The sequence below is a fragment of the Siniperca chuatsi genome, linkage group LG3 (genome assembly GCF_020085105.1).
Source record: "Siniperca chuatsi isolate FFG_IHB_CAS linkage group LG3, ASM2008510v1, whole genome shotgun sequence".
Classification (NCBI taxonomy): domain Eukaryota; kingdom Metazoa; phylum Chordata; class Actinopteri; order Centrarchiformes; family Sinipercidae; genus Siniperca; species Siniperca chuatsi.
In genome coordinates, this window is record NC_058044.1 from 7727808 (window position 1) to 7754527 (window position 26720).

Consider the following 26720-nt stretch of genomic DNA (forward strand, 5'->3'; position numbering starts at 1 on the left):
CACATAAAGGTCAATTTGCTCATTATGAGGACTACCGCTCAGCCTTTGTTAATCTGTATTCAATTCACTTGAATTCAATTGGGCTTTATTAGCATGGGAAACAGACGTCAACATTGCCAAAGCATGTGTGAAATAAAATAAAAACTTATACATAAACAGAAGACATGTGCTATTAAAATATATACAGATAGACAAGATAAGATAATAATAATAATTTTAAAAAATTGTAGACGTTTAGTTAAAAATACAAATACAAATAAGTGAAAACTATGTAAACATTGCAACTTTTTTTATGAATGTGTGTGTGTGTGTGTGTGTGTGTGTGTGTGTGTGTGCGCGTGTCTAGGTCATTCACTGTCCCTCAGGTTGTGGCATGTTGATACATATTGGGCAGCAAGATCTGCCCTGTCTCCTTCTCCTAGGAGTATTTTTAATTTTGAGAGGTCATTTAGCTCTTTGAATTCTGAGATTACAGAGTTGAACTTGTTAAAGTAAATGTTCCTTGGAAGTGCATCTTGTCTCAACCTCACCTGTCGAACAGTGCAATTTTTTTGTCTTCCTTTTTCGATTGCCAGTTTGTGGTCACTGAGCCTGTACTTGGTTAGGATCTGTCTCTTTCTCTCTGCTTTCTGTCTCTGACAGCAGAGAGATATTCTGCCACTTCCTAATCTCTTTTTAGGGCCAGATAACATTCTGATCTACTTTGGCTTTTAGTTTCTTCTTTCCATTGTTCCAAATAGGTTTCTTTACATTGTGTTATAAATTGGTTTAATCTGATTGGTGTTTGGAAAGCAGTGTTGTTGTGAGACTGGTCAGTGTGAGGGCACAGTTAGTCTCAGCACCAACTGACATTGGGGACTCTTTTCTGGGCTCTGTATTATGTATTCTGTGACTCTGGAGGAGCTTTGTTATAACCCTTGATGATGTCGTAATGATGTCATCAGGGTTATATCAGCTTGGTCTGAGAGACTACAAATTTACAACAGAAAGTCTAAAACTGGGGGCGTTGAATTTGAAAGGTGTGGGTGTTTACTAAGCTGGGAGTGTCTAACAAAACATGCTATGGAGCATTATGGGTAATGTAGGATCAAGTATTTTTAGAGCTTGATACATTCTATGGACTAAACGTTAGGATATCTACGCCTCCACTGCATCTATTTTGACTATTCCTTTTCTCTCATAAGTCCCCTAACTTTTTGGACGTGCAATACTAAATCACTGGCGTGCCACTTTAAGAAACCGTCCTTAATCTGGAATCCTGGTTTCAAGCTTTCACACCAGCAAGCATCTGTGCTATCAAAGTGTCCTTGGTTATGATAAAGCTCCAGAAACTGAACTGTAGCTGGAAAGGTGATGGGTGAAAGCAACAACATAATTTGCCCTTGACCAAACATAAGTTTAATGCATTATTATTATCTTTCACTTGTCACTCCTTATTCTTATGATGTTGATGTCAATGTGATGTTTTTTTGGGAAGATGCAGAGAAGTGAAAAAGTTTGTGTCATATGTGTCAGAGGCATATACAGCAATAAATGCAATTTTTCCCCCACCCCTCAGTCATGCCTATTAAGGCTACCCTTCCTTCTTGATCGCATCCCTTACATAGAGTTTGTTATGCTTCAGTGGAGTAATAGCTGCACAGACTTTGCTCTGTTATTGACTGCAGAAAAGACTGCAACTTTAAAATAGTAATGTACTCATCAATATCTTGTGCTTCTAATATAGCAATATCTATTTTCAATCTGTGAAAAAATATCTGTACAACTTGTTAGTTTGGTCGAATTATTTATGCCCCAGACATCCCATGATAAAAGTGCTAAATCAGCCATACAGATTTGTAAACAAAGAAAAATGACAGACTCCGATCCCTCCCTTAACCACAGCTTCGTGTACCCACTCTCTCCTCTGTCTCACATGATCATCATCCCTCGTCCACCGTCCCACCCTTATAATTTGATGCTTAAAGCGAGACTATGTAACTTTTGAAAGAAAAAATAACACACCCTTCCTCTTACACACCTTTGTTCAATGTAATGCCCTTAGGGGTTTTGCACATTGTGTTATTTAGGTAATTTAGTACAGTCAAACACAGATAACTGTCTCCCAGTGGTGGAAGAAGTATTCAGATCTTTTACTTACATAAAAGTAGCAATACCACAAGTTGTATATTGTAGTACAAGTACAAGTCCTGCATTCAAACTCTTAGGTATTACTCTGATAATAGTACCCAAGAGTTGTTATCCAAATGTACTTACTGTTGTGTACTTAATCTTTTGCATGTAAAATCTGCAAAGTAACTAGTTACTACAGCATTCAAAATAATTAGAAAGACTAAAAAGTACAACATTTCCCTCTTAGTTGTAGTGTAGCAGAAGTACAAAGTAGCATATAACGGAGCTGTTCAGTACTATATAAATATTATAATAATAATAATAATAATAAACGTGGGGTGCACGGTGGCAGAGCGGCTAAAGCTCCTGCCTCCCAATAAGGAGATCGTGGGTTCGTGGGTTCGATTCCCGGACCAGACCAACATCACACAATCTCTCTGGGTGGAGTCTGCATGTCCTCCCCGTGTTACCGTGGGTTCTCTCCGGGCCACTGTCCAGGGTGTACCCTGCCTAAGGCCCAAAGTCACTGGGATAGGCTCCAGTCACCCGCGACCCCTAACGGGACCAAGCGGTAGAAAATGGATGGATGATGATAATAAATGTATTGTAACAGGTTTAATGATTTTTTATTGTGTGATTCTTACAGCATTTTAGAGACATAAAAGTGGATAAAACATCTTTGTGAAGACACTTTCAACTTGATGCCTCTAGATTTTGCATATTACGTCCACAAACTTGAATAACACATTACTAATGTCAATTCACCGCATTAGAAGTTTGTTTGGGGGCTGTCTAAAAATTTTGTTGTGGTTGACCTTGTATCACATTTATTTTTTCTACACACATGAACACTCTCTCACTCCCATTTCACATAACTATCACACTCTGCCTTTTTTATAAACTTGTACCACTCATAGCAGCAGCAACTGCAGCAGCTTTGTGTGTATGCAAACGCGAGTGTGTGTGTGCATCTGTGAGTGTGAATGCGGCAGTGAGAGAGTGCGTCAGAGGAAAAAGGAAGTTGCGGGATGAAGTTAAAAGCCTTTGACACACTGCAGCTCTGCAGAACACCCACCACGGAAGAAAGGCAGAACGAGAGCGCCGAAGTCTGACAATGAGATAATGAAAGGGAGGTGAACACTGAGAAATAAGACATAGAACTGAAGGTGAGAGCTGATTGTAATACTCATCCTACACTGACATGCAATTAGAAAATGATTAAGTTTTCTAGTGGAGTGGTGGCTTTTTTTGTTATTTTACTGGGTTTCAAGGCCGCTTCAATATTTCAAGCACAGCGTGAGAGTGACTGCTCAGTGTTTGCTGTAGGCCAATTGATTTGCTACTGATTTGATCTCAGACTGATTGAATAATCTTCAATAATTTCCATATCCAGGTTCTACTTTACTAAAAAAAAAAGAAGAGAAGTTAAACTATGACAAAGTGAGATCCAGCGCTACTTTATTCATGTAATGCAGCAGCAGCAGAAGTTTTTGTATGTGTGAATTCACATGGTGAATACATTTTTTTATTTTTTCTATTCAGTGTGAACTCCACAAATGAACAAAAAATGTATCTATCTATCTATCTATCTATCTATCTATCTATCTATCTATCTATCTATCTATCCATCTATCTATCTGTCTATCTTTTATTCAAAAAACAAAGATGGAGTTGTGGCGGCAGTGTGCAATATGGTTGATTGACTGTCGAGTTCTTCCTGATAACCATCGGGTCACATGGGAGGGCGCACAGGTAAATCAGCTGTGTCACACAAACTCATACACCTGCACATGAACACACATCCTGTCTTGGTTCCTCAGTCTAATTTCGTGTGTGTGTGTGCTGTGCCAGGTATGTGACCTGGCTCAGGCTCTGAGAGATGGTGTGCTGCTCTGCCAGTTGCTCAACAACTTGCTGCCTCAGGCTGTCAACCTGAGAGAGATCAACCTGCGCCCACAGATGTCCCAGGTAATGCACACACAAACGTTTTCCTGCTCCATTTCCATAGCGACCAGGAGGCAGCGCTGAAGCCCAGACCCTGTCCGATAAGAAAATAGTGTGATGTATATCTGTCCTACAGCTGGGAGCGTGTGTAGAGAGCGGAGGGGACAATGATGAAGAAGAAAAGACAAAGAACTAGAGACAACTCAGAGAGGGCATACACCGCAAAAAACTTATCAAGTACATTTTGTCGATTATTGAACCCTAAAATTCATGTTTTCTAAGAAATCTGCTAATGCAATGAGATTTTGTCAATATGTTTTCGATAAGAATCAATTTGTTTTGATAATTTTGTAGGGATCAGTGACACTATCTTCAAAGAAGACATGATAATTGGAATAACTGGATATATAAACAGGATTAAAATTATCTCATGACACTGGCAGATATTTTCTTGTTTGACACATTTTGGACTCTTTAGGAGTCAACAATGTACAAAAATTACTTGACAAGATAGTAATTTTAGCAGTGTACCTCATCTGTACCTAGATGAGAAGAGTGACATGATTCTGTTACATATTAATTTTCTGTAGTCTCTGCTGGTTGCCTGGCAACAGCTCTCAGCCAAGAAATGGCCCGACACAATACCCCCCTGTAAAACAGCAAATTTTCGTATTTACATTTAGTTAAAGTTAAAGTTAAAGTTAAACAAATTAGACATAACTTGTTAATTATTGAGTTTTGGAGGTGCCAGTAGGTTGATTTTGTTGCCTTTGGACAGAGCCAGGCTAGCTGTTTTCCACTGTTCCCAGTCTTTGTGCTAAGCTAAGCTAATCAGCTGTTCGCTCTAGCATATTTGACTTACAGACTTGAGCGTGGCATCGATCTTCTCAGCAAGAAAGTGAATAAGTGTATTTCCCAAAATGTACTATTCCTTTACGAAATCTTTTCAGAAAATTCCTGGGTTCACCTAGATCTTAGTGTGGATCCGGATCCACACTAAAAACAAATGTCTTCGATCATGGACTGTCTTTTCACCAAATTTCCTCAAAATCTATATATGTATATAAACATTTTTGAGATATCATGCTAATAAGGAAACAAGAAAACTGGATTGATAACCTGACAGAAGAAAAACAACAATGGGTTCTGTCTGATGAGACAGAGGGAATTGGAAGGGAGGTAGTGAAAACAGTCTGTCACTCTGATGGGAAGTCCTTGAATCAAATCTGATAGGACTCACCGTAATGTCTTTAAAGTGTGTGAGTGTGCAGGGGTTGATGTGCTTTGACACGTGCATGTGAAACTGTGGGAAATCCTATGAGGTCAAGAGTGGTTAAGAAACATCCGGTGATTAACAGAAGATAGGACTCCACTCTGATGCGTACACACACACACACACACCTGATGGCATTACACAAGTAGAGGATTTTCCCTGTGCTCTTGCAATAAGGTTTGCTGCTGCTGCAGGGATATACTGTATGTACTGTATGCCTGTGTGTTAATATGAACACCTAACAGAGCGATGTGAAGTGTGCAGCAGTATCAGTTGGAACTCAGCGTTTCCCCTTTTCTCAAATTAGAGTTCCTCATTTCCCACTGCTGAGCAGACAGAGATGCATAAAGAACAGCGAGAGCAGCTGTTTCAGGAAGTTATGTAAATGCCTGACCACCATGTCAGTTGTTCTGTGCGCTGCGCTCTCTGTACTTGCTGTTGTAGCTATATTTTAGTTATAAAATTCATTATACTTCTTTTAGTATTAGACATTTCTTTGTCCGTTTCATTGCTGTTCATGTTCATGCGGTCCGTGTGACTGAGCAGCATTTACATACACTTTAATATAGTTTTAAGTGCAACTGTTTGTGTTCATGTTGTACCTGTGTCACTTTTAATGCTAGAAAGTTAAACAATCTGCTCATTAGACAAACAGCAGTGCCAGCATGATATTTAACAATACTTTGATCTTACAGTGTTTAACAATATCTATCAAGTGTGTTTGAAATCTGCACGTTTTATGTCATGTGTTACACTCGTTGTCTTTCTGTATGTGCTTTATGTGCCTGCTTTACATGTTTATTGTGTGTTATGTTCACTTTCTATTTGTTTGTAACACCACATTATTTTGTCTTGTAAATGTTTAGTCTAATTTGTAGATGTCAAGGTTTTTTAAGGTTGTTTTTGTTTATGGTGTATCTTGCCACAGGCATTGCTTTAATGTTGTTTCCTGCCTTTTTTTTTTTTGTCTTTTTGTTTTTAGCCATGCTAGTGGCATGTTGGTTGGTCGGTTAGTTGGTCAGTCGGTCTACCACTTCCATACTGATATATCTTGACAATTATTAAATAGATCGTCATGAAATTTTGTACAGACATTCTTGTCCCCCGAGGATGAATCCTGCTGACTGGTGATCTGCTGACTTTCCCTCTGCACCACCATGAGGTTGACATTTGCGGCTTTTAGTGAAATGTCTCAACAACTGTTGGATGGATTTAAATTAAATTTGGTACGGGCATTCATGTCCCCATCAGGAAAACTTGTAATTACTTTGGTGAGCCCCTGGCTTTTCCTCAGCACCATCATCAGGTCAAATTAACTTTATCCAATACTTAAAGATGTTAAACATGTCATGTTAGCATGCAGATGTTAGCATTTAGCTGAAGTAGAAAGTACAGCCTCAAATACCTGTGTCTTGTTCTTTGATACTACTACTTTGAACTATTAATAGATTATCAAAACTGTAGTTGATAAAGGTTCTGTTGATCAACTAATCAATTAATCATTTCAGTAAAAGTAAAGTAATGTTTGTATTTCTGTTTGTTTTTAGTTCCTGTGCCTGAAGAATATCCGGAAGTTTCTGGGAGTTTGTCAGGAGAGATTTCATCTCAAAAAGAATGAACTGTTTGAGGCCTTTGACCTGTTTGATGTTCGAGACTTCGCAAAGGTATAACCCCACCACATCTATCTGTGTGTTTATCTATCTATCTATCTATCTATCTATCTAACACAGTAATTACAACTTCTGCATGAGGGAAACACATTGTGCCCTCAAACTCCAGTCATTATGGTAGAAGACAGAAGTGTGAACAGAGTCCTGACTCCTCACTGCAGCTTGCAGACACCGACATAGCCCTGACAGGAAGTAGTTTGGTGATTCTCTTATTGAAGTGGCTGAGTGAACAAATTAATTCAGTATTTTGCAGTTCTCTTTCACTTTCGATGCAATGCATCACACTTCAGTGTGAACAATAGGAGATTCGAAATATTCTCCTCATTTATTTGAATGTACAAAGTAAGAGGAAGCAGTGTCTTTAAGAAAGAAATGAGTCAACGGGAGGTGGACTTTAATCTGTGGCTTCTTTTTACAGTATTTGCTGTTTTTACTTAGTTTACAGTGTGTTACAGTCACTGAGCTTCTCGTTTCACTTTCACTGATTCCAGTCACCCAGTACCATAAAATACAGCAAACACAAAGGCACAGTGTAAAATGTAAAGGATGATTTTCAGTGGTGGAAGAAGTATTCAGATGCCTTTATTAAAGGGACAGTTCATCCCAAAATCAAAAATTCATATTTTTACTCTTACCTGTGGTGCTATTTATCCATCTAGATTGCTTTGATGTGAGTTGCCCAGTTTTGGAGATATCAGCCATAGAGATGTCGGCCTTTTTGTAATATAATGAAACTAGATGGCACTCGGCTTGTGGTGCTCAAAGTGCCAAAAAAATTAATTTGAAAAACTCAACAGCAATGTCTCTTTCCAGAAATCATGACCTGGTTACTCAAGATAATCCACAGACCTTATTGTGAGCAGTTTCAATTAGGATCACAACAAATATATATGTATAACGGATGCATCAACTCATAAGTAGCTTTTTACTGTTGTAGCTGGTTGAGGTGGAGCTAGTTTGAACTACTTTACAGACAGTTGAGTAGTTTAGTCCATTGTTTCCCAACCTAGGGGTCTGGTCCCCTTCAAAAATAAATCTGGTGGGTTATTGGATTATAATTGTGGTAGAAAAGAAGATTTTAAAAAAGGTTCTGCTCCCGAATTTGTATTCATTTGGATCATTTTACCTCTTTAGGCCTCAAGCAATAATTTAAATGAAACTAAATGAGAAGTTTAGAGAGGAAATCTCTCTTTGGTGAAACACCTGAAACATCACAATGAGCCCCAACCTGACACTGATGACACTTGTTTTAAGGGGTTACAAACCAAAAGGGTTAGGAATCACTGGTTTAGTCTTTAACAATATATTGTATTTTATAAGCTTATAATGTCATTTTTTAAACACTGTTTTTATTGTCCTTTTAACATTTGAAACTTGTAAAACACAATTCTCCACATGGGAGGCCATACAAAATATAACATTTAGAATTATACACTTGTAATAAACAATGTATGACTTATAATACAAATTTACAGTACACAGAAGAGTCTACTGTCCTACCAACAGTCCTGCTAACAGAGACAAATCAAACAACAATTAATTTAAAAAAGGTAAAGAATGATACTGGGGGGAAAAAATAAAAGTAAAAAATAAATAAATAAAAAGGGGTGGATGTCTATAAGCCTTGTCAATGAACAAATTGGTGTATCTATAGAGGGTCTGTCTGTCTTGTCTTTCTATAATCAAGTAAAGAGTAAGTGGGAAACTAGAAGATGGTGGTATTCATATGTAATATATCAGTTTCTGGTCTGGCTGAAGTAATTAATAAAGGTGACCATATTTTGTAGAACTTACCCTCCTGTCTTTTTAATGAGAATTGTATTTTCTCTTAATCTAAATGCATCATCACTTCTCCAGTTTGCATGGGTAGGGCCTGTTGCCTGCTTCCAGTTAAGTAGTATTAATCGACGTGCCCCACATTAAGATCTATAACCTCAAAAACAGCCATTAGAGGGTCTAAATCAACATTCCTATTCAATACCTTAGACAAAGTATGAAAAATACTTCTCCAATAGTTCAACAAACTAGGACCGCTCCAGAACATGTGTCAGTCATGCTGGCACAAGCCCACAATGTTCGCATGAGGGATCAATTTCCAGAATCTGTGCAAATGTTATGATATGATTTTTTAATGTAAAATCTTAATCACAAAAGTAACCACTAACTGTAGCTGTCAAATAAACGTGGTGGAGTAGAAAGTACAATATTTGCCTCTGAAATGTAGTGCAGTAGAAGTAAAAGTAACATAAAATGGAAATACTAAAGTACAGTAAACTCAAAATTGTATTTAAGTTCAGTGCTTGAGTAAATATACTTAGTTACTTTCCACCATTGATGATTTAATGCTGATGGTGCCAGGGAAGTGCTTTTTTTGGTAATTCAAGTTTTAGCTACAGATATTACAAGTTTTAGCTTAATGTGCTGGCCTCAGAATAAATGGAGCTGGAACAGTAGTGTGCTCCTTTCTGCTGTCATGAGACAAATTTATATCTCAAGATCTGTATAGTTTAGTGTTTAACACCATTAAAGCATTTTGGGAAATGCACTTATTTGCTTTCTGGTGGAGTGTGCCAGGAAGTACTCTGGTACATAATCCTCCTAATATGACGAGTTTTCATTTTTACACTTCCATTTTAAAATGAATTATAACATCTTAATTAGTGAGCTTTAGAGGTGCTTATAGGTGGATTTTGTTACCTTTGGACGGAGCCAAGCTAGTGGTTTCAAGTCTTCATGCTAAGCTAAGCTAATTGGCTGCTGGCTGTAGCTTCCTATTTAATGGACAAACATGACAGTGGAATCAATCTTCTCATCTAACTCTTAGCAGGAAAGTGAAGAAGCGCATTTCCCAAAATGCTGAACTATTCCTTTAAAGTCTTGTTGAAGAATACTCTGGTTATTATATGGCAGTTGGGCTGTAAACCAGTCCATTCAAATGTTTTTGCTCTGAACTTCTCCTACAGACTTTCACTTCTTGTTAATCTTTCCTCCTTTCTCTATCTTGAGTGGAAGTAAAAAGCTCAGCTGTACTGACTGAGAAATACATTTTACATTATTTGGACAGTAAATTTATTTTATATCACCTGAAGTGTCATGACAGGCCGGCCTTCTTTTTATTTTTCTCTCTGAAAGAAAAGAACCATAGTTCTGAACTCTGGCAGGCAACATTTGAATTTTTATGTTTCTCATTGCAACTAAAAGTTTCAACTAGAACAGAAGTCAAAATATTATTATTATCTTTATTATTATTATCTATTATTAATATTATCTTGCTTGCTGTCATAGTTACATAACATGAAAACAGCTAACAAGTCCAGATAAGCAGAGATATTAGAGCTCACTCACACATGTTGTTGCTTAATTAGAAAGAACATCAGTTTCATTCGGATGGCTATGTGACAACTTTGAGTTTGTTTCTGAGCACATCGCTCATGAAATTGGTTATCTGAGATTACTCATCATGATACTGCAGTTCTCAGTTTAACAGTGCAAGAATAAGACTTGAAACCAGGTCAGAGGAAAATTATTCATTGTCAGTGTTTAATGTGTCAAACAGCTCTTATTGTTTCTCCACCAGTCTGTGTCTCTCTCTGTGTGGGATATACTAACTATATACTGTGCCTCCTTGTGTGTGTCTGTGTGTGACAGGTCATAGACACTTTGTCCATCCTCTCTCATTCGTCGATTGCTACACAAAGAGGATTCCAGTAAGTAATTTCTTTCCTCCACCTTCCTTCCTTTACCACCATTACCTACAAACACTCACACACACTTTCCCTACCTCCAGGCCTTTTCCTTTGGAAGGATGCACTCCTGATGACGAGATCTACAGCGGCCTGTCTGACCACATAGAGTAAGTCTTTTTCTTAATAATATCAACATAATAATCTTGAGCTCCCTTTATCAATTTATTGTTTTGTATTTTAAAACAAATTGGAACATAGGTGAATAGCATATCTCCTTTAGGTCTCCTACTGTACATAGTTACACCAATGATTCATCCTTCCCAGCACACACAGTAGAGTCCACTTCCAATGTTTGTTCGTAACTTGTGCTAGAGAGTAACAGCAACACAAGTCAGCACATGCAGACACATGGCATACATACAGTCCATGCCAATTATTAAGAAATACAAATAAATACAAAACAAAAATAAAAATACAAAGCAAAATTCCTTTAAGTGTGCAAGAAAGCAGTTATTATACAAACTATTACTTCTACAATAGTTTACCTTGATGTTCCCACACCATATGGTCATTAGAACAAAATGAGCAATGAGGAGACTGAAGTGTTTTTATTTCAAATAATCGTCTCCTTCCAAAAAAATTTTTAATGATGCAACATTTTGATCGCCAAGGTCTTCGTCAGGCAAACAAAAATGACACCTACAATTAAAAGACAAAGATTATTTATTTATTTATCTATTGTAGACATTGAAGGTCCAAACACAAAACATGCATCATTAAAATGTATCTTTTTCTGTATTTGGTGTTTTTGTTCTGCACTTGTACCCAATTGGGGCCACTATATATTCAAAAGAAAACAGAAGTGTTGCTTAGTTTTGGACTAAAAAGAAATTTAATTTCCCAGCATAAGTTCTAAGAAGCACTGTCACATTTATGCGTTATTGTTATATATCTAATGTACCAGTAATGGAATCTTAAGTATTTGAAAGTAATTGAATAAAATTTAAAAAATCAAATGGGGACCTTCTGACTTAAACTTGAATCGAATCTGGAGATCCATGCCAATATATTAATACACAAAATATTTTACTATTGCTGTAAGTGGATAAATGTCATATTGTATTTGTATAAGAGTTTGGTAAATATATTTACTTCAGCATTTCCTATTTGAGCAGGTTTGCCATGCTAATAAGAAATATAATCCAAAGTGAAGAGAAAAGGGTCATTTTGAATGTCATTTAATAATTAGGACTAGGGATTCAAACATGGCCACACCCTGTTCCCAGTTATTAATCTACAGTATTTTCTAAAAATACACATGCAGTTTATCAGCCAAAACCTGTGAAAAAGAGGACAGAATAAGTATAGTGATCCATCCTGCTCCATTATCCTAAAGCAACACATTGAATCCCTACCCAACCTACACAGGTGTTGTTCTGTCGCTGACTGTCACCTCTGTGGAGTGAGAAAATGATGAAGACAAGACCAATAACAATTTTGTATGTATGTATCATGTGTATCAGTGACACACTGGATGAGGATGAAGACTTGTACGACTTTGTGGAGGATGAGGAGAACGAAGGAGATGAGATCTATGAAGACTTGATGAGGACAGATGAACAACCTGAAACTGTGAGTGGACCTCACACAACATTATAACTTTAACAAAAAGGAAGGTTTGCGCTGTCTTTTGGCAACCTGGAATTTTGGTTTGTGATTTTTTTTTTTTTTTTAAATGAAGCAATTTTACTTGAGACCTCTGGTTACATATGTCTACCAGTTCAACCAAAGAGTGACTTTGTTTCTTTGTTGCATTTCTTTATCGAGATACCTTAATAGGTCAAATTATTCAGTAATACGCAAGAAAACAAGCAAAGTTTAGAGGACCGTAATTTTTTTATTATTTTCTGTAGCAAAAATATATCTTTCTGCTCTCCTATCCTGTTAAATATCTCATGATCCCTTGTCCAGAGATTGTTGTGTCTCCATTTGCAGATAGGAGCTACATTAACAGATAACTTCAGATAGCAGCCACCAGAAAAGGAATTATGTGTAAATGTCACCTAGCTACATAATTCATAAAGGCACAATCTGTCTATGAGATACTATGATAGCTGGTGCAAATGAGGCCTCAGGGGAGTTGAATTAACAGTGCCTCAAGGTAAAACTGCCATAAAAAATTTTCAGGAAATGCCACTGAAATTGAAAAGCCTCAATATTTGACAATATTGCTGTAGCATTTTATCCTGTTCATTTTATAATTTTCTGTCAAATATTCATGCATCAATTGGACTACTGTTTCCACTGTGTTCTGTGTGAGACAAATGGAACACATTTCTTCCAAAAACAACTAAAAATGCTATGCAAAAAGACATCAAGAAAATAAATAGAACTACCAATAAAGTACACAACAGTGGAGGGGTGAGAGAGACTAAAGACACAGATTGATCTGGAAGGTCTGTATCTAGAGTTCAGCACCAAGATACAAGTTAAAACAAATCTTATTGCTACAAATTGGGTCTTTTATAGCTAACATATGTATATAAAAAAAGATTTTATAAAAATTTTCTGTGCTGGTCTCTTCATGCTTCATTTGACATTTTTGTGTGTGTGTTTCTACAGCTGCAGAAGACTGGGGTAGACAAACGAGAGTGCTGCCTGCAGGAAATCAGACAGACAGAAGAGAAATACTCTGATACACTGGAATCTATATTACAGGTGTGCACATGTTTACAATCTAGTGAAAGAAGATCAACACATTTAGATAAATCTCACATGGAAAAAGTCACTCATACACAGACACACACAAGCATGCAAACAGACATTTATACACACATTTAAAGACAGTAACAACCATACCTTCTTTTTTGTGCAGCACTTTATGAAGCCTCTTGAAAAGTTTCTCAAGGCTCAAGACATTGAGAGTATCTTCATCAATATAGAGGTACGGGAGGAGATTATCTACACACCTGGTCATGTGTACAGGTTTACCTTTATGTATTTGCCTTTTTTACATGTTTTTTGCATATGTGTATTTGTAGGAGTTGGCCAACACCCATCGTAATTTGTTGGAGGAGGTCCGGAATTCCATCCTAAATTGTGGAGCCAAGAACCTGTACCAGGTCTTTCTGAACTACAAGGAGAGGTACACAACACACACACACACACACACACACACAATTGTTTCTGTAATACAGTAAGACTACTAAGAATACATGAATGTTGTAATATGTTCTAATATACTTACCCCCCTCAGGCTCTTACTGTATGGCCGTTACTGTAGTCAGGTGGAAACGTCAACAAAACACCTTGACAAGCTTTCAAATACGAGGGAGGATATCAGAATGAAACTGGAGGTGAGAAAAAGACACACACTCAAATAGTACATATGAGCAGAAGATGTGTGATTTTTTTAATAAAGTTATGAAGTAGGTTTGGATAGTTTAGGGTTCAAATTTGTGCCAGTTCAGTCTGAACTAAAGGTGGAGTCACTGATGGCATCCTCGAGTAGCTTGGCCCTATTGAACACAATAAGCATGCTTCAGTGGTGGGAAGCTAGTGAGGGATCATGTGCTTGTTGCATCACTAATGACTCCTACTTTCGTTCTGTATACATTGTCCTTCGGAGGGCTAGATACACTGTGGCAGTCAGTCTTGCTGTTAGTTTGTCCCAGTGGCCAACTGTGGTACTAAAACAAATATTTGACAGGTCGCCTTAAATGGCACAGAAGGTTATTTATTACTCTTTGTCTTATGAAACTGTAAAACTTCCCCAGAACCTAGAAAAGCATCTTTTATGAGTGTAGTGTCTATTGGATGAGCCAGCAGATGTAGGGAAAGACACACTAAGGCACATGTGTCATCGGTTACACAATCGAGAAACAAACCAGGAAGAGAGAAAGCTTTTTTGGCTTTTATGTGCTGGATGAGCAACTTTTATTGGAACAAATGGACGTTATCTTTGAACACGGTATCCCTTCTCATAATGCATCCATGAGCTCCACTCCAAGAAAGGAATTTAGCAGCAAGAAGGACTGCGGGAATTGGCCATAAGGAAAAGAAAAGGTAGCATACTGATTTTCTCAATATTACCTAAACATAGGGACATATTGCTCACTTTAAGTCCATAAGGATACTTTTTAGCCATCATGTTAGCGGCTCTAGGGATTTGGTCCACTTTGGTCCTGCTAAACATTTCCATGATGGTTTGCTTCTGTATTGTGTGGGCCACAACATGTGTGCTTTAGTGTCTTTTACCCTGGCTCTAACCTTTGACTGTACATTGAGATGACATACGATTACGACTGCGATTGAAACCTTTTCTACGATTCAGATGACATCATGCACATAATATTTCTAGGCCTCAAGAAGGTTTGACAAATATTAAAACTTTATTTTTAATATATTTTATTTTTAACAATTTATAATACAAAGAGTAATAACTGACCTTGTGTGCTATTTGAGGTGTCCTGTCAGCAGTTTCACAGATGTGGCCCCTTTCTGGCCCAAGGGGGAATTTTTTTTGTTTCAGTACCGCATTTGGCCACCAGGGAAAATTGGTGGGAAAGCTGCCACACAACATCCTTCTAACACACCTATGATTTACTGCAGATGTTTACTTCCTTCTCTCTCTCTCTCTCTCTCTCTCTCTCTCAGGAGTGTTCAAAGAGAGCAAATAGTGGTCGTTTTTCTCTCAGAGATTTACTCATGGTCCCTATGCAGAGGGTCCTCAAATATCACCTGCTGTTACAGGTATGTTTGTACAGATGTGTGTTTTATGTGTGCCCATGCATGTTCATTTTTCCAGTTAGTCTATAACTTATCTGTTTGCGCCTGCAGGAGCTGGTGAAGCACACCACTGACCCTACAGATAAGGACAACCTCCGCACAGCTCTTGATGCCATGAGAGTAAGTGTGTATGTAATATGTGTATATGTCAATCACTAACTTAAATTTATGATTCATTCATTCATCCGTCTATGTGTGTGTTTCCAGGACTTGGCGCAGTGTGTGAACGAGGTAAAGCGAGACAATGAGATCATCAGACAGATCACCACCTTCCAGCTGTCCATCGAAAACATGGTGAGGTCACATGTTTCACTTTTAATCTGGCTGGCTGTTATTTTGTTTTTCTTCGCTGATCATCCTCACTATCCTCTGCTCTTTAGACTCAGTCTCTAGCTCTCTATGGTCGCCCCAAGATAGATGGAGAGCTGAAGATCTGCAGCCCGGAGAAAAAGTCTAAACAGGACAGGTGTGTGTAGTTTATGTCTTAATCTATTTGTCATGCGTTAATGCCATGTATCTGACCTTGTTTTGTATCTGTGTATGTTTGGTTGCTCGTCAGGTATGCATTCCTCTTCGATAAGGCCATGTTTGTGTGTAAGAAGAAGAGTGGAGAGACTTTTGAGCTAAAGGACATCATTGAACTACAGCACTACCAGATACGAGATGAAACCACAGGAGAAAAGGACAATAAGAAGGTCTTTCTACTACTCTGTGGCACCAATTATACTAGACAGTACATCTATTAGGCATCCATAAAGCTAACAGCGTGTGTTTGTGTGTGCGAACAGTGGTCCTATTTGTTCCTTCTGCTGGACAACTATGGGAAGTGTGGGTACGATTTATTCTTCAAAACCAGAGAACTGAAGAAGAAATGGCTGGAACAGTTTGAGATGGCTCTGTGAGTTATTACACATACACATGTGCACATATACACATGGAAATTTACACACACAGAATTCTTGCCAAAGAGTGAAGAAGGTCTGCTTGAATCGATGTAGTAATCTCATGCAGCAACAAGCAGTAACTTAGTATTTTTGCTGATAAAATGTTGATACAGCATCTGATGACGGATACAACCATTCTCCAAGCATTATTTTTGAGATGCTTATTCCGGCAGTCTCCAAATAAAAGTTGGACAGTCTTGGTGATCTATAATCAGTATTTTTATATTATAATGGATCGTCTGACTATGTGTAATGTGAAAGAAGTTGCTCGTTATGACAAACTCACAGAGAATTATCACCGGACTCAGCAATTCCCCCTCAGCTTGGGGCTTTATAACATCTTTCACCTAGTTGTTTTTGTTTTTTGGGCTGCAACTTTTTATTTTTAGTTCACTCTCACCACTCTTATAGCAGTAGGCAGCTGATTTCAGCAAAAAAAGCTCTATCTGTACACTATCTGCTCAGCACCAAACAGACAGACATAGTTAACGACTAGCTGGTGAACACAGTGGAGCATTTAGAAGCTAAAGAGCCAGATATTGCCCGCAGGACTTGGTAGAGACCAAAAAAGGAGCTAAATATTGGACTTACATTTGCCTGGTTACCAGAAACACTATTTCAAATGAAAGATAATGTTGCTTCATTTCTGCTGAATGTGTAAATAAGCAACTGTTTGCTAACATGTTCACAATATCAACATAGTTATAAGTTATGTTAGCGTTGGGTTCATAGTTTCTGCTGCCTCTAAGTGGCCAAAGAGTTAGTTATTACAGATTTAAGTTAATCACCTTTGTAATGAAGAACAATATTTTATTATTTCAAATGATCCATAAGTAAATGATATAATGTAAAAACACATCAGAAGAGAAACAGAACGGAGTAAGTTTAGGTCACTGTTGACAGAAACTGACTTGGAAAAGTTTAGCTGTAGTCACTTGTCGATATGGTTTTGCGTTGCAGTTTTGCTGATTGCTCAACCCTGTGGGAAATTAACCGACATCTATGATTTGTTGATCTTGTTATTTGCAATCTGACCTGCACTGTGTTGCTGCTACTGTTGGTTTATTCAGTCTCAGGAATACCAAATAGATGCTCTCCTGGCAGATGCCCTGTTAATGCTTGTTACCTCAGCATGGTCAAAACAGTTGTACTTCATGGTTGCAGGTCAAATATGTGTCCAGAGAACTCCACAGCCAACAACCATGACTTCCAAATGCACTGCTTCGAGGAAACCACCTGCTGCAAGGCCTGCTCAATGCTGTTAAGGTACTTTGTCTCACTGGTTCTCTCAGTTTCTCTCTTAGCTCCAATTTTAAACGAAACTTGTCCACTGAAGCTGAATTTCTCCATCTGTCGTCTGCAGAGGGATATTTTTCCAGGGCTATCGCTGCACTCGCTGTAAAATGGCTGCACATAAAGAGTGTTTAGGCAGAGTCCCTGCCTGTGGACGAAATTCAGGTCTGTATATGGGTGTGTGTGTGTATTTAAATACTATTTCTGATTAGTCTAATTATCATGAATTAGTGCATTTATAACTTCTTACATTGATTGTCCTCTTCAAATTACAGATCATCCTGGTACTATGAAGAAGGTAAGATTACATTTATCTTTGACATTGTGAATATATATATATATATAATTTATATTATTCAGGTAAAGGTGATGAATAAGCCCTTGTTGGACTTTTTTCCTCTACCTGCACACTACTTTTTTTGTTTAACTTGTGCAAATAGATAAAACTTGAGGTACGATAGCTACAGTTCTTTTGTCTTTTGTCCCTCCAGAATAAAGCACAGAGATCTTCTGGACTTTCCAGCGTTGGTAAGAAATTCATGATATAATAAGTTCAAAATGCAAATGTTTTACTTCTTTTACTACTTGGACAAAACATTAGAAACTTTCAGTCATGGTTTCCGTTTTGGTCATGTTTATTCTCCCAATCAACCTCCTAAATGTTCAAGAGTAAATGAAATATTTGATGGAATGAAAGTGCTTGCGTTGCCTGTCAGAGCTCCTTCCTCATATCTCAATGTCTCCTCTTTCTCCTCCTCGCTCTCTGTCTCAGGATGCCCTAAGATGGAGGTGTGTCAGGAGTATTATGGCTTGCCGCCGCCCCCTGTGGGCTTCGGCCAACTGCTTCACCTCTCCAAAGGTGACATCATTGAGCTGACCAGGGCTGATGCTGACCTGCCATGGTGGGAGGTGATGTTAAAAACCAGCATAAACACTCTGTATTCTGAAAGCTGAGGGTTATCGCACATTATTTGGTTGTGTTTAGACTTGTTTCCTGTGGTTAATGTGTAGGTGTGAGATGCTTTTTTCTTTTTCAGTCTGTTTTGACATTTACCTCTCTGTATCTCATTCTCTACCCTCCACTTCCTCCCTCGTGCCCAACTAGCACTTCTGCCTCTGCTGTGTGATTAATTTAAAAGCTTTTGATTTGGAAAATAAATCAAACTTAATGGCTGGATTCCATTTAGCTGCTTCGATTTCAGGGTCCTGGTATTGTGCATGCAGGCTCACTGTCATGGCCACCTTTATTGTTATCTATGACCAGTCAAAATGTATTCTGTGAAAAAGGCCTATCAGATGATGTTTACCTTGTTGCTGATTGTTTTACCAAAGCATTCCATAGTTTGTAGGTTGATGTGTGACTGTTTTACTACTTTTCAGACTTTATTTGTCAGTTATGTTATTGTTGCATGATAACAAAGTTTAGATCAGGGTCTGTTTTTGTTTACTTGTTGGTGCATTCAAGTGCTTGTGGGAAACTTCACTAGTCAATATTTGAGATTTGTCCAACATCATTGGATTCACAAAGTTCACTTCACAAAAACAAGCAAAAGTGGACACTGAAAAAAGGATAATCAGTTTCATAGTTCCTGTTCAGCAGACTTTCAAGTCCTGGATGTCGAATCTACCCTCACGTGTACACTTCCTGCATTCAGTGCCTTTAACTGTATTACAAGATCAAAGTAACTTTGACAAAAAAAAGTTATTTTATTTCTTTATTCCTCACTGTGATGATTAGAAATCTCCATTTTTTTTTAAATCGCACCAGAATGAATAAACACAATTAGAGGGTAGTAAAGAAGCTTTTATTTATCTAAAATCTTTGTTCTGGAAAAATGTAATGTGAAGTCTTTGTAGTAAAAGGGTTAAAGCATGCAAAACACTGGCTTTGTGCTTTAATCTGTCATACTCTTGAACTAGAGCCTGGTGGATCCACAATATTTGATTAAGCTTTTACTCTCAAACGTAGAAAAGGTTTCAGTCGTAGTCATCTGGACACTGTTTTCAGAATCAAGACGTTTCGGCTCCCATCCGGAAGTCATTCTCAATTGTGAAAAAATTGGACGGGAACTGGAAATTTAAACTACTCTGAGTTACATAAGCTTCTCTCTACTAAGAATCTTCACCTCGCTGTCTTCAAATGTGTGGTTTGTAGCTTTTAAATGCAAAAGCTACAAACCACACATTTGAAGACTTGAGGTGAAGATTCTTAGTAGAGAGAAGAGTTGGTTTGAGCGGGCGTCAAGGAAGCCATTTTTGTGAAGAAAGAGAACCCTCTTTGAACAGAAATGGTGGTCTGAGATTTAATCTGCCCAAAGTCTATCAGAGTGTATTATCACCTTGGTCACGCCTATCACATGCTAATCAGGCACTTAGCAGTGATGAAGTAGATGCAGCCAGAGAACAATAGGCCTGATTACTGATTACTGGGCCATCTTGAAACTATTAGGTCAGTTTCAGGCGAAACTAGCTATTAACAGATACTCAGGCAGTTTCTTTCCTGAGGGCAGGGCTTATGTAACTCAGAGTAGTTTAAATTTCCAGTTCCCGTCCAATTTTTTCACAATTGAGAATGACTTCCGGATGGGAGCCGAAACGTCTTGATTCTGAAAACAGTGTCCAGATGACTACGACTGAAACCTTTTCTACGATAGAACACTCCTGGACGAATGAGGGACTACACCGTTTTACTCTCAAACTAACTATTTTCATGATAGTTACAAGTCTTGACACAAAAATAGTCAGGGTATTGTATTCTGTTCTAAGTTCACACATCTCTTATTTATTTCTTTATCCATAAATCACTTCTGTTGTTTCAAGCTTTGCAAGACTTCCTTAGTAATCCCTGCATACGAATTTAGTGTGAATGCCTCAGATCAGTATATGAGTCATTTTCTTTAAGGTGGAGTTTCTTTAATAAGTTACTTATTCTTATAAATCTGATGATTCATTTATACAGTATGTCGCAATGACTGCTTGCTCCACCCAGTCCGGCCATGTGATTTGTTGTGTGTGTCACTCAGGGAAGGAACCTGACTGCTGGTCAAATGGGATGGTTCCCCTGCCAAAAAGTTCAGCCCTACGTCGCTGTGAGTAAGACCCACCAGCCAACATGAGCTCCTAAACAACAGACACCCTCCACCAAACTGAAAATGCCATAAAAGCCTAAAAAAAACCAAAAAAAACCCAACAACATTTTGACAACGCAACATTTTCAAATTTCTTTTTTTTTTTCAAGAGAGATCTGAGCACAAGAAAACAACCAAATGACATACATATTGAGTTAAGTCCAGTGGCAGGGCTGCCAACTTTTCAATTTAGACTGGTAGATCTATGGCACATTATTTAAGGCACTATAACAGATAATGTTCCGTTTGCAACTTCAATCACAACATATAAGAAATGTATCAAAATATGAAATATATATACACTTTAAGAAGTCACACACTGTCAATAGTTTTATCAAGATCACTGTAAATGAATGTGTTAGCTTTTGTTTATGTTCAAGTCCAGTGTCTAGTAGTCTTTATTATGAGGAGTACATTATGATACCTTCTCACTGTAACTCAAACTACATGCCTTTTTTACTCAGTTTAAATATATATATAAAAAACATTGTAAACCCCCCATCTCATTGTCTTAAATTTAATGGCTTATATAGGAACATAATCCTTCTTACCTTCATGTATCCATACTTAATTTTTACATTTTAAGATGGTAAAAGACATCAATTAATCAGTGACAGACAGAGATCCATTCAGCAAACTTGCTGCTGTTGGCGACGCTTTATTTTTCTATCACAAAACTCTAGCATTCACTGGAGTTCCATGAGCTGGTGGGGTTGATTCGTGTTATCAGTTATAAATTAGTTTTTCACTGCTTGAGAAAATGGACGTTTGGTATGAAAGCGTGTGAAAAGTGTCAACTGCCTGAGCCTCACAGTCAATGTGTGAGAGTTGGCAGCCGTGTCCAGTGGTAGGTGTCAGCTTGCACAAGTAGGCAATTAGTCATTAGCTGCACTGAAATCAACATTAGCAGTATGAAGAACTGAAGAGCAGTTATCGCCATGACAACAGACTTGACACAAATTTTACATCTAACCACTGTGTAATCTCACCTTTTCCCAGAGGCCGACCCCCGACCTCTCTGGCTTCCACTGGTAAGTATCAACAGGAACTAGGTTAAATCACTTGCTCACCATACCACACACGAATAGCCACAAAAACAGAACCAGATAATGAAAAGTACTGGTGATTTTAAAGCAGCTTTTGTATCACCTCACACCATTGTTTTCCATGTATAAAGTAACCATTAGTTATTAATTATCGTATAGTCACTGTTCTCTGCCCCTGAGCTCATGATAATAACAATGAGGTACTAACTCTAGAGGACTCAAAGTGCTGCAAATAACAATGAATATGGTATTGTCCTTAAAGTCACTGTGTACAGGATTTCAAAATGATTTACTTTGGTGCCACCTGGTGGTAATATCAAATATTACACTGTTGAATGAAACAAAAAACACAAAGTAACCCATTAATAATGCGTAATTTTTCTACAAACAAAAACTTAATAACTTAATAAACTTAATAATTTGAAAGATGCAGCAGTCACGTACAACTTCTACACAAAGCCACTTTGGTAACACTTTAGTTTACATCCCCCTATTTAGCATTTATAAAATATATAAAGTATATACACATTTAATAAATGGTTTTAGCACACTATAATGTAGCTGTAAACAGATATAAGTGTTTGTTAATGTATTTGTCAACAACTATAACTCCTCCTGCGAGCACCTATAGGTGCATGCTGGTGTATAAACAGAATGAAGAACAACATAGTAACACACAGTTGTAATAATAAATAGATATAAATAATGAATATAATAAATAATAATAGTCAGAGAGCTAACTCATCATTGATGGAATCAACTTTTCTTTTATATGTTGAAGACTGTTTTATTTCCTCTTTATAAAGTATAAGTAAGCAAAGAATAAGAATCTGATTCTCACTGTGCTTGAAGGTTCGCAGGCAACATGGACAGAACCGCTGCCAAAAACCTGTTAATGTCCCGGTCTGATGGGACCTTCCTCGTGCGGCAGAAAGATGGAGGAGAGTTTGCTATCAGTATCAAGTAAGCCTTCACAAATTTATCAGCAAAAACAAAGCTGAATTCTGGGAGAACTTTATCTAGAGGAATGTTTAGTTTCTTTTGTCGGTTGCAGCTCTGTATGTAACCCAGATATCTAAAGAACCTTAAACCTTTAACCTAAAGAAACTTTAGAAAAGTGCCTTGTCTATGCAAACTTCACCCAGTTTTAACCTACACACCTGATGTTTTTTTGCTTGCTTAGCTGTGTTGAATTATAATCTTAGCTAAATTTAGATACATTTCTGGATGGCTATGAGCTCAGATATCACTTCCTCTCAAAAGCAGGGAAATACACCTTCTCCAACAGAGGATTAGTAGCCTATTTCTTTTACGAAAGCATTGTCATATGAAAGCCATTAATCTAATCATTAAGCAGAAGTGGAAAAGTCTATTTTCCTTCTTGTGAGCGGAGCAGCGACATCATTCAGCTATCAAACTAAACAAGGCTAATTTCACCGTTCAACCTCTTTGTGAGTTTTGTGCTATTCTAGACAAATAGTTAAAATTCTCCAAAACTGAACTGTCCCTTTAATGTTATTAATCTCAGAGAACTTGTTTTACGGTTATCTCTCTTTTATCCATAACCCTCTTTCTGCTCCTCCAGGTTCAACATGGACATCAGACACATTAAGATCACGTCGGCTGAAGGCCTGTACCGCATCAATGAGAAGAAAGCGTTCAAGGGTTTAATCGTAAGTCTTACAACCTCATCCAGCCAAAATAGAATGATGCTGACCAGAAGAAATACACTGAAACTTTGCTTTACTTTGTGGATGTGCGAGTAACCTAATTTCCTCCTCTCAAACCACATTCAACATCTGTCTCACATGTTTCTCACACTCTTCTTCTCCTCCTCCTTCTTCTACCTGTGTTAGGAGATGATTCAGTTTTACCAGAAGAACTCTTTGAAAGAGTACTTCAAGGATGTGGACACCACGCTGCGTACACCTTACAAACAACCAGAGCAATGCAACATGCCTAACAACACGCCAACCACCACACCAGGTACAGTACATCTCTGTCATTTCACACACTCCTCCTTATTATGACCACAGCCATATCCATATGCTAAATATCAAGCTACAGCCAGGGTTAGCGTAGCTTAGCATAAAGACTGGAAACAGGGGGGGGGGAGCTAGCCTGGCTCTGTCAAAAGGCTGGACAAGAATAAGAGCAGCCATGCTAGCAGCTCTGTGAGGCTGTATTTGGGCACAGCGGTGCTTCAGCCTAAATGCTAACATCAGCATGCTAACATGCTCACAATGACAATGCTTACATGCTGATGATTAGGAAAACTTGTTTTACTGTTATCTCTCTTATGTTTATACCATGTTCATGATCTTAGTTTATCATGTTAGCATGCTAAATTTGTTAATTAGCACTAAACACATAGTGCAGCTGAGGCTGATGGGAATCTGATTAAAATTGAAATGTTGACCTGATGATGGCGCTAGATAAAAGGTCAGGATATCAAAGTTATTACAATTCATCCTGAGGGGGACATGAACGCGTGAACCAAATTTCATGGCAATCCATACAATAGTTGTTGGGAGATTTCACTTATAACCACAAATGTCAACCTCATGGTGGCGCTAGAGGAAAGGTCAGGGGATCACCAAAGTCAGTTTATGGAAATCCATCAAATAGTTGTTGAGATTTCATTCCGGACCAAAGAGGTGGACTGACCAAGCACTGACAGATCAACATTGCTTTTCATAGAGCCATGCTGCTAGCTAAAAATCCCCCTACCAGCACGCGTAAAGCAGGCAAATTACACAATATATCTTGTTTGCTTAAAGGTCCAGTATATAGGATTTAGTGGCATCTAGCGTTGAAATTGCAGTTTGCAACCATTTGAATACCGTTCACCTCACCCTCCCCTTCCAAGCATGTAGAAGAAACTACGGTGGCCGTGAAACGTGCGAAAGGCCCTATCTAAAGCCAGTGTTTGGTTTGTCCATTCTGGGCTACTGTAGAAACATGGTGGTGCAACATGGCAACCTCCATGGAAGGGGACCCGCTTCCTCTGTAGATAACAACAGCTTATTCTAAGGTAATGAAAACACAATGATTCTTATTTTCAGGAGATTATAAACAAATGAAAACATACTTATGAATATCATATTCAATTTCTGCCAATAGCTCCTCCTAAATGTTACACACTGGACCTTTAATCCATACAAAAACCGAAGAGTAATTAACTACATGTTGTTTCCTATGGATAGAGTCAGGCTAGCTGTTTCCCCATTTCTAGTCTTTATGCTAAGCTAACCGTCTCCTGGGTGTAGCTTTATATTTAACAGACAAATACAAGTGTTATCGATCTCTCGGCAAGAACACAAATACGGTAATTTCGCCAAAATGTCCAACTATGCTATTTTTAGCTTATCCATGCTGCAATGTTGGCTCTGTCTCACAGGAGGCAGCATGAGGAGTTTCGGTGTGGTGAGGGCCAGGTATGACTTCTCAGCCAGGGACCGCTCAGAGCTGTCGCTGCGGGAAGGAGACACCATCAAGATCCTCTCCAAGAAAGCTCACAGTGGTTGGTGGAAAGGAGAGGTGTATGGGCGGGTGAGGAAATTGCAAAAATACACACGTCACAAAAAACAAAAAAAAAACATTTACAGGTTTTAAGGTGTCTTGTCTTACCTGCACTGCTCCTGTGTTTCCAGGTGGGGTTCTTTCCAGCCAACTATGTAGAGGAGGACTACTCTGACTACTGCTGACGTGGCTCCAGAGGAGATATGTAGACCCATACTGTATATCTAGGGATCTGTGTGATACCTGGTCTCCATCGATTGCATTAACCCAAATGCACGAGTGTGGCTGTGTGCGTGTGAGAGATGCTTTTACTTGTAGATCTAATGACTGTCTAGTAATGTGAATAAAACTTTTGTTCAGCTGACCTGCTGAATGTCTGGTTTATGTATGTACAACTAACTTGGAACAAAGTGTACACTCAAACTTTACACCCATATCAGAATCAGAATCAGAATCAGAATCAGAAATACTTTATTGATCCCCGTAGGGAAACTCTTTGTTACAGTAGCTCGTCTTTACGTCAGTGCACACAGGAGAAAGTACTAGAAAAAAAATAAACACTATAAAACAGGTCAGAAATAAATTAAGTATCCTGTCGGTATAAGATAAACTAAGTGTCAAGTACCAAGTGGGTTTACTGGTTGGTGATGAAAGTACAGTTTAAAATACAATGTAACTCCTTATGTAATAAATAATATTAATAAGCGGAGGTGCATGTACTGTCGAAGAGTAATTGAGGTATATAGTATCAGTAGCAATAAATAAGAAAAACTAACAAGGGGAAAACTAATATTGCACGGAAGTATTACACAGAATATTGCACAATTATTATTAATTATGGCGGAGATGTAATGCTCAATGTCCAGTTTAGTGACCTAGGGTCAAACAGACTAACCCTTAGAGGGAGGAGTTAAATAGTTTGATGGCCACAGGCAGGAATGACTTCCTGTGGCGCTCTGTGGTGCTTTTTGGGGGTGAAGGTGCTCCTTAGCTTGACCAGCACGTCATGGAGCGGGTGGGAGACACTGTCCAAGATGGCATGTAGTTTGGCCAGCATCCTCCTCTCTGACACCACTGCCAGAGAGTCCAGCTCCACCCCCACAATGTCACTGGCCTTACGGATCAGTTTGTTGAGTCTGTTGGCGTCCGCTACCTTTAGCCTGCTGCCCCAGCATGCAACAGCATACAGGATAGCACTGGCCACCACAGACTCATAGAACATCTTCAGCATCGTCCGGCAGATGTTGAAGGACCTCAGCCTCCTCAGAAAATAGAGGCGGCTCTGGCCCTTCCTATAAACAGCCTGAGTGTTCT

General features: G+C 38.3%; 1 protein-coding gene across 3 annotated transcripts; it reads left to right on the forward strand.

The window, feature by feature from the left end:
• The first annotated feature begins 3141 nt into the window (after nt 1–3141).
• On the forward strand, nt 3142–25770 carry LOC122870854 (proto-oncogene vav-like). 3 transcript variants are annotated; one of them, XM_044185235.1, is made up of 29 exons: nt 3142–3278; nt 3778–3864; nt 3964–4080; nt 6877–6993; nt 10648–10706; nt 10787–10852; nt 12209–12317; nt 13308–13403; nt 13561–13629; nt 13727–13830; nt 13942–14041; nt 15342–15437; nt 15525–15593; nt 15681–15767; nt 15854–15939; nt 16033–16168; nt 16262–16371; nt 17582–17683; nt 17781–17875; nt 17986–18008; nt 18202–18238; nt 18483–18619; nt 20734–20799; nt 21838–21869; nt 22737–22847; nt 23470–23557; nt 23741–23870; nt 25285–25436; nt 25538–25770. In XM_044185235.1, exons 2-29 carry the CDS (start codon nt 3778–3780, stop codon nt 25589–25591), a joined length of 2535 nt encoding a protein of 844 aa, XP_044041170.1. In that variant the 5' UTR covers nt 3142–3278; the 3' UTR covers nt 25592–25770. The 3 variants fall into 3 exon arrangements, with proteins under 3 accessions (XP_044041170.1, XP_044041172.1, XP_044041171.1); XM_044185237.1 differs by having other exon boundaries at nt 18483–18499; XM_044185236.1 differs by lacking the exon at nt 20734–20799.
• Nucleotides 25771–26720: the final 950 nt, after the last annotated feature.